This window comes from Lissotriton helveticus, chromosome 2_1 (genome assembly GCF_964261635.1).
Source record: "Lissotriton helveticus chromosome 2_1, aLisHel1.1, whole genome shotgun sequence".
Taxonomy (NCBI): Eukaryota; Metazoa; Chordata; class Amphibia; order Caudata; family Salamandridae; genus Lissotriton; species Lissotriton helveticus.
Window position 1 is genome coordinate 951,227,328 of NC_136059.1, and position 14,087 is coordinate 951,241,414.

The following is a 14,087-nucleotide window of genomic DNA, read 5'->3' on the forward strand; positions in this document are numbered from 1 at the left end:
ACTTCTACCAATGGGGAAAAGCCCATCTGCAGACTGGCTACCCTGGGCATCCCTTGCAAAGGCAGATCCGGAGTATCTATTTGAAAGCTGCCAAATATCAAGGCTCCACGACTCAGGTTAGCGTTCTAGCTATTCTTCCTTAAGGTTTCTAGCAGCTATATAAAACATTTTTGCGAATGGCTCTTTCAGTAAAACTGACTAAGCCGCAGCAACCTACACACTCTTACAGTTCAGATTGCTGTAGGCAATCTTAGGATTCTCAGGGTAAGTCAGAGCTCTTGACAGAGCTTTCTATGAGACTCTCGCATGAAGGAAACTACTAAAAATGCTACCTCAATGTAATTTTCTTACACGCTACAGACTTAAACGTGTTTTAAAAGCTGACAGATGCCTATTTGGAATGTATGAGATATCGGTCACATACACCTCATGCTCCTGGAGTTTAAAAAGTATTAAAAATGTGCCACACATTCCTTAAACCAAGTGTGCAAGTGAAATAAGGCGCAATTGCAATAAACACTTAAAATCTACTTGCTGGTGATCCATGTATTAAGCTCCCTAAGTATCTATTACTTCATGTTTGGTGTGTGTAAGAAAAAAATAATAACGGTTTACCTGTTTAACCCCTTCCATGCTGATGACGGCCCGTGGCTGTCATGCATCACGGTGGGCGTGTGCTGATGACGGCTGGGGGCCGTCATGATCCCACCCACTCAATAAAACTGCCTCACAGGCGCAGAATCGCGGCCGCGCCCAATGGGTTAATAAAACATTTTTTTATCCATTTTACCCCTGTACGCTCACCTCACCAATACAAAAAGCTCCATAATCACACTTTCAGAAGTTCAACCAGCCATGGTTCCTACTAGAAATAAAGAAACGAGGCAACAGGCAACTGTTTATTTATATGTATAAAAAAGGCCTTATTTAAAAATTTACTACATCTTGAAGATTAAGAAAAAATACAGCATTAATGTATTTACATATATACTGTACCTCATTCAAACAACATGCTTTTCTGAAGAAAAGATGTGACATATTCCTTCCTATGAGTTTAAATTAAAATCACATTTGGGGAAAATGGAAGCGGGCTTGTCGGGAAGTCGGTTGTTGTATCACTTTTTATGTTAGGATAGGCTGCACGCCTTCCATTTTCCCCAAGTTGCGCATAGTCGGTTTTGCAGTTTAAAAAACCCTTACCTGAGATGAGGGGGATAATGAAACCATACAAAGAGTTAAAATAAACGTTCACAGTACATATGGCTGAGGCGGAACGGAGAATGTGCGAGTACAACTATACAAGGCAGAAAATCTGTAACAATATCGCAGCAATGTCTTCTCGAGAGGAATGTTTCCTGTACTCGGTCCCACAAACCATTAGGGTGTTGCAAGAGAAGAATACTTTACTATGAGCGAGCTCTGGCCCTATAGCTTGTGCTGCGGAACACAGCACCGGTAAGAGTGCTGCAAGTTCGAGACGCACATTTAACACTTCTAAAATGTCGAGGGTCAAACGGAACATACATCTCCGCTTCTTAAAAGCTCGAATTACGTTTGCAATGAAATGCACATTGAGATTAGCGCAAAGGCAGGGCATCATGACACCCGTGAGCACATATTTACAACATTAATGGACACCCCTCAAAGGCACGTCTCTTTGCTTGTTTTTCATTTGGAAATAAATACATCATTGAGTTCCTTCAAAGTTTCGGCTGAAATTGCCAGCTGTGTCTCCCTCAAAATCTCCCGCCCCTTTAAAATCCTACAAAAAGTTCACCAGAGAGAAATGGTGCAAAGTGGAAACAATACCATTTGCATTGGAGAGGCTGTCAAAGAAAACTCAGACCTTTTAAAAAGATGGTACATCTGTTAAAAAGAAAGACAATTAGCAAATAGAAGTGGCGATTTTAAGCAGCACATTAAGTATAGAAGAAAATGAGTTGCAAAACACAGAAGGAACATCTGCCTTTTGACAACTAAAACAAAGAAATGTCACTGTCCAAGGTAGAAAGGATATTTTCGTAATGGAAGAGGGAATGAGTGCAGGACATGGAACACCCCAATATTTTGGAAGCTTATAAATTAATGTGTATAGAACTTATGTCCAGGCCTTAGACTCTTGTGCTGCTTTCTTTCTGCACGGTCTTTCTTTTATGCATTTCCTTGCAGACCATCGGTCGTCTTCACCGTGAGACCACAGAACTAATGGAATTATAAGAAGTGCCACTGTTACAGCTTGAAGCGTATGCTTCATGTCCATTAGCATCCAAGTTTATCTTGAAGACAGAGGATGCCTTGAGTAAAAAGTCAGCTGCATCTCTGCGGCCCAGTTCCCTCAACTTCGACATTAGCAGAGCCACTGTGCTCTCCGTGGAGTTGCTCCACTCTTGCAGAAGAGCACTGACGGGACTTAGAAGAAAGTCTTTTTGAGGACCACCATTTGTGTTATATTTTGTGACGAGCTCCGGGAGGCCCAAGTTCATGGCCAGAAGACACCAATCTTTGCCCATGGGATCTGGTGGATCCAGAAGCCTGCTCAGCTTCCTGCGTGTAAGAAAATTCAGATCTGAAACATGAATGTCCATCCCCAATGTCCCTTGGGAGTAGACATCAAGGCAACCAAAGCACAGGATACTGCTGAAGCTCTCCTTGTAGCCTCCCATTGTGTTTGTCAATGAGGTTTCTTTTTGAGCCTGTGCTCGGAAGAAGTCCCTTGGCTGGTAGATCATTACCGGCTCATGGTGTTCTCTCAGTTGCTGAGGGCTAAGGTAATGTTTCACGGTCAGAAGTCCTGGTAAGGTTGCAGACAATAAGTTATCAACAATATTACACACAGAATCCAAAAGCAAGCAGCACTTGATCTTCTCAGTTTCCAATCCACGGACTTGTATCTCAATACCTTGACCATGGTTGACAAGTAAGACTAAAACTTCAGCCCCTCGGTTTGCAATTTTGGATCCATTTACCCATAATCTTATATCTGCATCTGCGTCAGCATTCTGCTGATGAATCCACCGGCACAGGTTTACTTGGACCTTGTGAAAAATTCCACATGGGAAAGGGGTGAGGTGTTCCACAGGAACAATTCTGACACCACCATAAATCATAACCTCTTCCTCCTCATCTGTCCACGACCTGTGAAGGTTGTCCGTCTTAATTAACGCAGGAATGTCCACCATCACCCCACTACTGAGATCTCTAGCACAGATGTCCATCGCATCCAAAATCTGCACCAGTTCTTCCACATCGCTGTCCGAGACAAGGCGCTGGATATCCTCCAACGTGTATCGACCTCGATAATGATGCAAGGCTTTGGGGTTTTCCACGGACAGCAGCTTTCCCAGGACATTAGAGCAAAGCCAGCGAGGATCCAGAAGCACCACGTCTTGGACAGTTTCACTCTGCATGATATTTATCTGATAAAAAAAAGAAACATGTAAATCGGAAGCAATTTCAAGAATGCAGGAGACAGATTACTGCCAATCAAAACTTTTCTCATATTCTTATGGATTTCTAGAGCTGCCCACATTTTGCTCTGCAAATGAAGCAACCGAGGCTAATTTGATCAACTTGTCTATGTCTAAGTTATAAAAAAAAAAGTGGGTCAGGGAGGTGTAGATCTTATTTACGTTGTTTATATATTGCTAATCTAGACCCGATCTGAGTAGCCACGCGCTTTACATCAGCAAAACACGAAGGCAAAAGAGCATATGATAAAGGACGATAACATAGCAAAGAAACATGAGGCATAACATCGTATGCGGCAAGGAGGAGAGACTGACCATGCATCAGCAATAAGGAAATCTGAAAAAGACACTTACATTTGGATCAACTGTACACATAATTCAGACTCACCGTACCTATTTATGGGCACTGAAAGGGGATTTGGTGGCTGATCTGCTGTGATGCGTCCTAGCTGATAGAGATGCACATGCAAACGCTATTGCAACAAGCATTATTAAAGGTTCATCCATTTAATGCATGATATTGCATTTGTTCTATTGGGACTTTTGTGGTCTAAAGAGTTTAAGGGCAGACTTCCGACCTTTAAAATACATTAGGACACTTAGTTCAGTAGGGTGGGGGAACTGGATAAAATATATGCAGTAAAAAGGGAGTTTCAGAAAGCAGAGCACATTTAGTTCTGGCTACAGGAGGTCTCAGAAATCCTTTAGAAAAAAATCAACACATTTTTCAGACATTATTTGAAAAGCACCAGTTGAAATATTTCTACCAATTGAAATAGAAAGCCTTTTATTTATTGTCACAACCACAGATTCTTATGCCCCACATCCTTCGTGAATCACAGCTTTCGTCTTTTGAACTTCAGCTGTTCCTGTATGTTTAAAGTGTCTGCCTCACAGAGTTCTCTCAGTGTTTAAATGCTGAGATGCCTCATTAATTTTGAAAATATTTTTTTTATGCAGTTTGATTTAATAATTGACATTTTATTAGAATACTGGAATGTTGTGCGCTCCATTGAAAACAATGTAGTGATCTGGGCTTCGAATAGCCATTAGAAGCCCGGAGCATCAACATTCCAATGTTGAACAAAGGCCTTACAAAGCCAGAGGGGGATTTCAACCCCCTTGTGCTCCGTGAGGCTGTTTTACAAATTAGAAAATTCAGCCCTCTAAGGGCGGAATGTCCTAACAGCCTTAGAGCCCTCCGTTGCGGGCTCTACCGGCCATTAAAGGTCCGCTCCCTTGTTAAAGGCCCTTGCCGAACCCTGAAGCGGGTCTTTAATGGCCGGTAGTGCCCGCTACGGCGGGCTCTAAGGCTATAGTATCTCTCATTTTTAGGGAAAGTCATGGAGTGGCAAGTGGCAAATATAGATAGAAAATAATATTCTGCCTCAATATAAATCATGCTTGTAGCCTAGATAGTGCTCTGAAAATGACAACATAACTAAGTGGTGTGGCCTAGTAACAACCACACAGGATGAGGCTTGCTATAATGACAAACGTGCCTCAGTCAGCCATGGATGCATAACAATTGTTTCATGTGACATCAAGCACAGACCTCCTTCTAGTGTTTGTAGGATACATTGTATTTCTTACTTCGACCTAATATTTGTGTAACACACACAACCATAGCTTTAATCAAAGTAATTCTCCATTAGGAATGTGTTCTCCTTTCTAGCTTCCTTTCTAGCTAAAGTTTCCAAATGTAATCTTTTTGGTAAATTTGCATGTTAAAAACATTTAAGTGAAATACAATGCCCATTAATGATTTAAACGCAATGGTAAGTTCAATTATGACTCCCTTTTTAGGTTGAGCAGATGTTGCGTCTGCTCGACGACTATTGTTATCCGTTTTTGGGAATGTAGACACGAGAGGGGCACGAGAGCAGGTTTCACCTCGTGGGCGCGGACGGTGCCGTGCCCATCTCGTGCCTCATATTCCCGTGCGCAAACACACACACACAGCCACGCATGCGCACATACACAGCCACACGCATACACAGGCACACACACACTGCATACACACACACACCCCCCCTTAAACAGACCCACGCGCACATAGACAGACACGCACAGACAAACCCAAACACACACAGACACACGCGCGTACACCCCCCCTCCCCCACCACTCACCGGGCTCTTTCCGCGTGTCCCTCGGCAGCCAGCATTCAGCGTGCAGGGTTCCATGACGTTCTTCCGGCAGTTCCTTCCTGTTGCTTTGCAGGCCCCGCCCACGTCCCAACGAAGGCTGCCTGACTTCCGCTAGCTCTTTCGGTCACGAAGCAGTCAATGCCGGACACGGGTGAGTGACGACAATGGTTCCCTTCAAAGGTGTTTGGGTGCTGCTTGTTAGACCATGTTTTGCAACCGAATGCACTCTTTTGGCCATGTGTGGCGGCACTGGAAGGCTGCTGCCTGCAGTTGTCTTAATGTAGCACCAGCCCTGATAGTAGGGTTTCTGTTGCTGAATGGTTGGTCGAACACGCTTGCTTTATTTCACGATATTTAGAGCCCAGCTGTGCGGTTTTGTGCAGTCAGATCAGTTTGATTTTGCGGGGTACTCGTTGAAGATGGATTTGCCACAAAGGACAGTCCTACTTTTTCAGCATGGGTGCCAACGGGCAATATTGTGTGTTCAGATTTTCGTGACTTCCTTTAACACCCGGAGTAAAAACGTCTCTGTTCATGGCCGGATCGAACACATAGAGCCTGACTGCTTTCGGCCAGATCAGAGGGGTGGAACTTCTGCACGCTTGCTGTGCACCATTAACTTAATTTCGACATCATTATTTAAGTGCAGTTTATCTGGTCTTCCTCAGTACTTCGTACATCTCTCTAGAGATGTGGCCTAACGACCAGAGCTGCCATCTAAGTCACGTAAATACAAAACATGTTGCATTACAAATGCTATAGGTGTCACATTCGCAAAAGTTATAACTATTGGCATTGTAAATGACAAAGCTATCAATTTAGCTATTTTAAAAACCAACACATGAATAAAATATTTGTCATTTACAAGACCAATAGCTCCAACGTTTCTAATGCGAGACCTATTGCATTTCCAATGCTTGTTGGTATTATTTTCATCACAAAGGCACTGTGTCTCCGATAAGGATAATCTGAGAGAGGGAACTATAATAATACATTGTATTTCAATTTGTTGAGTTTGAGTGTTCCTTGCTGTAACAATCATTCAAGTCTTTCTACAACACACTCCTCTTTATATGATGTTGATGCATTGAAACTACCATCATCTAGGCGTTCGAAGGCCTGGCATCAAATGCCGGGAGTGTGCACCCCACCGCTTCGCTTCATGAGCAACCTCGCCACTGGTAGTATGTTCAAACTTCCAGTGGTGGATCTTAGGTCACGCTCAGGAGTCTATTGCTGACTCAGTTTCAGGAGGTATATGTGTCCTCTCCCTGGACGGGCGTATAGACTGCACAGAACTTTGAACGTTATCCATTGTTCCACTGCAAGCCAATTGAGTTCTTTCTGGACTCGTGTGAAATAGGCATGCTTTTGTGCACTGTACTATGTAGATAAATTGCAATAGTCAAGGCATGCAAGAACCTACACTTTCATAAAGTTTGATTTGTTTTATTGAATTGTAATACAGGGAGGACTCTTTGAAGCATGAGTAGCTGAAAGTTGTCATGCCATAGGTGGGATACAATGAATGTAGGTAAGGTCACAGTTAAACTAAACTCCCAGTTTTTGCCTTATCTGTCCTGGAGCTGCTCCTAGGTACATGAGGTATGTACCTGGTGAGGCTGAATCAACCAGGTGTTTGGAAGTCATCACCTTAGTCTTGGAGTCATTCAGAAACAGACTGATCCCCTCACCCCGAAGTAAATGTGCTCAGGGTGGTTTGAGATTTCCATCCTCTGCTCTCGATTTTTTTTTTTTGCGGGTCGAGGATTTGTGCATCATCTGTATACACTTGAATTGTTGATAATTCTGTACAATTACCTTTGCCAACGTCTACAAAGTAATTGTGAACAATACAGCAAAAAGGCTTTGTATTGTTGGGTTTCACTGATATGTGACATTACTGCTCCTAATATCCCAAGTTTGGTTTATCTGTGTTAACTAGTGTGCTTATGGATTTACAGGGAAATCTGTTCACCAACCTTTGCACACCCGTCAACAGACACCCACATCTTACTTTGCATGTCATTCGTGACATAACCCATCTGAAGCAATGCCTTAGGAGAAATTTTCAGACATCTTAGGCAATTCAGCTGCAAGAATGAGTTATTGCTACTATCTGGCAAAAACAACACTGGACAAATTATTAGTGATTAGAACTACTCCAAATGTGGCCATTTCTTCCAAACCCCTAGGATTTGGCCGGAATTTAGAAAGTAGCACAAAACCTTTAAGCGGGCTTCAAAGCACTTAATTAGCACATGCTTTTTTATGCTCCCACCTTTGTTCTCTTGTTTCAGTTCCACTTTGGGAACCTCTAGAACAGAAACTGGAACCTTGGTCTTAGATTCCTCCCTAAATTCAGCTTCACTTGTTTAAAAAAAGTGGTTCGGGAAGAAGCCAGTTTGGTTGCTGGACTCTGACAACGTGACCAATATTTCTTCTTTTCCTGGCATGGATCCAATACATTGTGGTGCTTCGAAAATGCAAAGCAATGGGGTTCTTTTGCTAGAAACTGATCAACTTTGGAAATTTAAGATTACGGCCCAAGCCATTTTAGTATTTGTGTATTCCATATGGATTAGGTAACCAGCAAATTCAGAGCTTTGCCTGCTAGCCAACAATTTCAGAAGCGATGAAACTGCTTACTTGCTAGGTTTTCGTGGACATCCGGGGGTTGCCAGCATTACATTCTTTTGAACTGACCCAATGTCTTTAATTTTTCTAATTTTTTGTATGCCAACAATTGTTGCTTCATATAGTACAGGGATAGTTGCAAGTGCCTACACCACATAATACATAACGTAAGTTACATATCTATAGGAAAAGAAGTGCTTCCTCTTGATAATAAAACATTGATTGTCGCTGATCAAATTTCTTTGTTGCAGCTATCATTCTTGAATAAGGAAAACCACACGTGCAAACTGTTCTTGTGTCTAAAGTAACATAATCCGGATTTTCAGTTTTAAGTGAATAGGAAAGCTGCACCTTGCTTTCGGGAAGACCGTTTTACCACAAAGGAAAATGAGGTTTTGTGAAAATAACCTAAACGAAAGCAAGGCCAATACATTTATTTGGGAATCTTTTCTCAGTCCTCTTGCCATGTTGTGAGAAGGAAACCAAGACCCTGCAGCTTGAGCACAGACCATATGTGCCAGGGTAGCTAGAAACGGATTTCTCCACCTCCCTGCTTGCATCTCTCAGTAGCTGCATGTCCTCAGGGCATGCCAGTGGGCACACCAGAATATGGCCGAATACAGTGATGCCATGCCATGACACCCCATGCCCTATATAGGCCAAGAAGTCCTCCAGATATTTACAGAGTTAAGTGGAGGGGGCTTCTTGACCCCAAAGGCCAACCACAGAGCCACTGGCATCTTTGGCCAGCAAGACAAGGATTTCCTCTTCAGCTGCAGGCCTACATTAGGTTATTTGTTGGCCTTCAAATACCAGAGACTATTATATATGTAGGATGCACTGCCGTGGCACACTTTTAATTGGGGGTGCTGGGCATGCCTGCCGTGGGAGAAGCACATTAATGAAAGGTCATCTTTGACAGTGCAAGTGGCACCTGGCCTGCTTGTGGAAGGTGTGTGGGAGTGGGGGCAGAAACCCAGCCCTGCAGGCAGGAGTAGTGAGCGACTGCACCAGCCTTCAGCAGGATGATTGGATGGGTCCACAGGGCCATCTTTCCTAATTTTCGAGTGGTCGCCCTCAGAGGGCAGTAGGAGGGAACACTGGCTGCACCATCTCTGTCAGTCAGTCCCTATTGGCAAGGGGTCACATTCCCATGCTAATGAGGGAACATCGCCTTAGAATCGTGTGGGAGTTATATGTGCGCTGGTGCAATCACTATTACAGAAGGGGCTGCACAAGCATCTGTGGCTCATTCTGTAATATCAAAGTGCCCCGAGGGTGCAGAAAGTGGGTGCACATACCCCTTGCAGCCCAAAGACCCACTTATGCAATACTGCCTGCAGGTAACTTCTCACAATCTTTCATCATCAAGTCTTGCACTATTGCACCAACTCAAAGCATACCAGCAGGAGTCAGATTTTTGTATATTTTTCAGAGCGCGCTCTCTGGGTGGGCTTTGAGGAATATTTTCAGTAACTGTGATTCATGGAGCATTCTCTTTAGAGTCCTGCATCCAGGGCCACAGTAGAAATATTAATTTTCCATAAAACAGATTTTCATCGGCGAGCTAACGTAATGAACCGCTGTTTTCATTCTAGGGTTAGGGGTGGTTATTTGGAGCGTTTCTCTAAATTACATTAAACTGTTTATGGTTACAACAGGTAAAATCTTGTCAACAACCGTAATTTCCGATTAATAACCCTTGCCTACTTAAAACACTAGGAGCAGAAGATAGATCCCTTATCCCAAAACTTCTCTCTAGACACTTTTGTTCAGCACATTGCTTCCTATCACCCACACCCAAGGCACTTTGAACCTCAGAAAGGACTCACCCAGGAATCCGGATTAGTGTCAACCACCAGCTGAGCATGTTGTCCTCCAAAGATTAAGAGCTACATGCCACTAAAATTGCTGAGTGACTCAATGAGGAGTTATACTGAAAACAAACATGATTAATAAAGGCAAGAGACTTACATCGCCCAGGCTGTGTAGCTGCTGTGCAATGTGCCTGATATCCTCGTCGCTTGCTAGTGGATTAAGCTGCTCCTGCACATCATACACAAACTGCTGGAAGGACATCAACTGGTTGGGCCCATTCAGTTTCCTCCAGGAAGGAAGAATGGAGATGATCTTCTCACACAGCGGAGTCATGGGTTCACAATTCTAAAACAAACAAATGAACACTTTAATACATGCATTGCCTCACCTTCAATTAATACTAACAATGCCCTTAATTAATACAAATTGAGTAAAACCATTACAATAGCAAGGGTTAACAGAACACAGCTGATAAAAAAAAAGTTAAAACTATCCTATAAACAGTTGGGTGCAGTAGTGTGTTTAATCGTGCTCGAGTCTTCAGCTCAGCAGGGAGATATCATTAATATCATGAACTATCTATACTAAGACACTTAACCTACAGCAATATAAGTCAATTGATTACATCTATGGTGAATGGAAAATTTGACTTGCCTTGTAAGCATCTCCTAGCCTGTAGCTTCACACGCTCAGGCCTTCTAGTGTTGGGCTTGGACGTTTGCAAGTTGTTTTTCTTCAACAAAGTCTTTCTAGGCATGATGTCTATAGTGACTCCTTCCTTAACTGGCAATGCACAGGGGCACCAACTCCATATTAGATTGTTTTTCACATAGCTGGTGAGGGTACCACGGAATGGTGAGTAGAGAGAGTGTGGTGTATATGTGTATTGCGAAAGGATCTTAAGTAGTAAAAAGAAAAGATTTGTAGGCACATGTGAATCTACAGCACCACATACTATGAACAGATACAAGCTAGGTAACATTTTCCATTGGTAGCATGTGTTGCTGTAGATACACATGCAATGCACAGACTGTAAAGCAGTGCCCTTCTACAAGCAGTGGCTAGCGTGTGGATGATGCAGATGTCAAAAATATGGTCCTTAGGATCGTCGGGCCAACCTTAGCCTGTTGCCTAGCGAGGACATCCACACAGTAGTGTAGGTGTGTGAGGTTTGACCAGCTGGTTGCTTTACATATCTTAGCAAGGTGAATGTTCCAGAGGAAGGCCATAGTCGCAGCCTTCTTCCATGTAGAGTGGGCCCTGGGTGTAACAGGACAGCAAGTCTCAATGCATTTAACTATCCATCTAGCGATACCTGCTTTAGATATAGGCTGACCCTTGAAAGGCTTTGTGAAGGCCACAAAGAATTGGTTTGACTTACAGAAAGGCTAAGTTGTGTCAATTTAATACACAAGAGAGCATTTAACATCTAGAGTGTGTAGTGCTCTTTGATACCAAGTCTGTTGGGGAAAAAAACCAGGAAGTTCAATTGCCTGGTGAGGTGGAAAGGTGATACCATCTAGACCCGGAACATAGGTTTGGTCTTCAGTATTGCCCTGTCCATATGCATTTGAATGAAAGGTTCTTGTAATGTGAGTGCTTTCAGTTCACTAATGTGCCTGAGAGTGGTAACTGCAACCAGAAAAGTCATTTTCCAGAACAGGCATGGAGAGGGCAAAAATGGAGGCGGTAAAAAAAGGGGCTCCATACATCTGGTGAGGACTATGTTGAGATTCCACACTGGAGCCGTGGAACTCTGGGGGGATGACCCTTTTGAGACCCTCCATAAAGGGCTTTGACTGGAATGTGGAATAGGGAGCAGTGCTGTCTATTTTGTATGTACACTGCAATGGTAGCTAGGTGAAGGCATGTGGAAGTCTAAGCAAAGCTTGACGTCTGGAGATGGAAAATAGTGTTTCTCTTGAATGTTATCGATGGTCTCTCAGAGATGTTTGTCCCCAGGTTCCCCTTTTAGCAATGCCTAATGTTTGCCAAGGACTTTGAAGGCCACGTGATTCAATGCAGAGTGTGTTGTGAGAATGATAATCTTTTCTTGTCTGGGTCAAGAACATTTCTTTTCTAACTGACTAGCGTGTCCCTCCTGGTGGTGTTTCTGGCCCTGTTTTCTGCCACATGTAAGATGCACTGATCATAGCCCCACCTTTTGAGTCTGCCTGTCCCCAATCTTGTTTGTGTCACAAAATTTACCTCCTCGCTGCAATTCCTTTGAATGTGTAACAGTTCCACATAGGGGATAGCTTTCTTGGTTGATAGTGGGTGTGCACTGGTGTAGTGCAGGGTAGGGTACTGTTCACGCAGTCTCCTTTCTGTGTAGTGTGCTTTCAATTCTGTCGTTATTCACGTACAGTTCAAGGTCAAGGAAGTGTATCCTAGACTGTGGAATCTCTAGGGTGAAGGTGACATTAAGTGCTTTGTTGTTCAGGAAGAGAAAGTACCCCTGTAGGGCATTACTAAAAGGGGCACCTGGGATCAACACTCTTCTCTGAGCGACCACCTATAACATTCAAGGGAAGCAGAACCATCAGGGACGCGCTGTGCCCAAGCTACACACTTCACAAAACACCACTGCAACAAGGTTGGCTACACAAACTCATTGGCTTCTATACCTGTGGGACATGCAACATATGGGCTGATTCCACGTGTTTACAAAGGATTTTTGAAAAATAAAGACTTGCAACAGAAACCTACAACGCCTTCTATATGTACTTTCCTTTAAGTATACTGTATTTTTGCTGAACCTGTGTATTGTCTCTTCAGCTTTCTCTTCTGTATTTATTTACGGTCATGTGGCAGCTGGCCATTTGAGGTGGGCAACACAATGTGCTAATCACTCTTGTGAGTAGCCTAGGTAGTGCAGTTGTCGCTTACCCTGCTGCCTTTTTGCTATTGTTGATATTGTGCAGAGAGGCACTGTGCAACGGGTGCATGTGTTGCCGAGTATTGGGCACTATGGCAATGCATGAGGCCATCATGCTGAGGAGGCACATAATTCTGACTAAGGTAATAAAGCGGCTGAAAAAGAGGCACAAGATTTAGAAAAGCGGAGATCCTCCGCGGGCTGGGCCTTGCCTGTGACTGAGTTTAGTGTTGACTCCAAGAAGGGATGCATCTGCAGGTCTAAGAAATGAGACTTGGTAGCACTTGTGGTGGGCCCGAGATTGTGGCGGAAGGTGAAGGTTGCCGGGTGTGAGATAAGCATCTGCCAATCATCCAGGTACGAGAATAAGTGGATGCATCCCCCTCCTAAAAGGTACGCCAAACACTGCCAAACATTTGGTGAAGACCCTTGGGCCTTCACACCAAATGGTAACACTTAGAACTGATGACAAGAGCCACTTACCACGAAATGCGTGTAGTGCCTGTGGACGGGATTTATGGGAATATGAAAATAGGCCCTTGAAGTCACCTTGCTACAGCAAAGGGATGATATCCTGTAAGGTTACCATGTGGAAGTGTTTGGACAGGATTTACCAGTTGAGGGGCCTGAGGTCTAGGATGGGCCTGAGGGAACCGTATTTCTTAGAGATGAGGCAGTAGATAGAGGAAACCCAGTTGCCCTGGTAAAGTGGGAGGGCTTGGTTCTATAGTCCGTTTTGTAAGAGGCGCTTGGACTTCTTCCTGAAGGAGGAGGCCTAAATGGAATAGGTCTAGTGCCTCTGTCCTTGTGCTTCTAGCGTTTGGGCACCAAGGAAGGCAAGTTCCCCTTAAAGGTAGGCTTTTGCTTGCAAGGCAAAGTCTCGACCCGTGTTGGAGACAGCACTGGGAGATCTTGCTGATGTGGAGATTGATAAAGATATGTTTTTGTCTTGCATACAATTCTTTGTGAAGGCATTTTCGTAGGGGTTCTGCACTGAGGGAGTCTTCAGTGCCTATGGCATGGATGGAGATGCAGGTCTTAAATCTGATGACACCGATGGCTGGGGCACTAAGAATGTTTTCAAAATTAATGTGTTTAAGGCGCCAATAATTTTTACAGCGCTGATGTTGCCTACGATG

At 43.7% G+C, this 14,087-nt stretch overlaps 1 protein-coding gene across 2 annotated transcripts in view; it reads right to left on the reverse strand.

Annotated features, from left to right (window-relative positions):
• Positions 1–886: 886 nt before the first annotated feature.
• The window catches only part of DAPK1 (death associated protein kinase 1), a 615,679-nt gene continuing 602,478 nt past the window's right edge, over positions 887–14,087 (reverse strand). For both annotated transcript variants that reach the window (XM_078675702.1, XM_078675704.1), the window contains 2 exons: positions 10,227–10,415; positions 887–3,416 (listed from right to left, as the gene is read on the reverse strand). In XM_078675702.1, the coding sequence (XP_078531828.1) occupies positions 2,184–3,416; positions 10,227–10,415 (1,422 nt within the window). In that variant the 3' untranslated portion in view covers positions 887–2,183. The remainder of the gene's footprint in view (positions 3,417–10,226; positions 10,416–14,087) is intronic.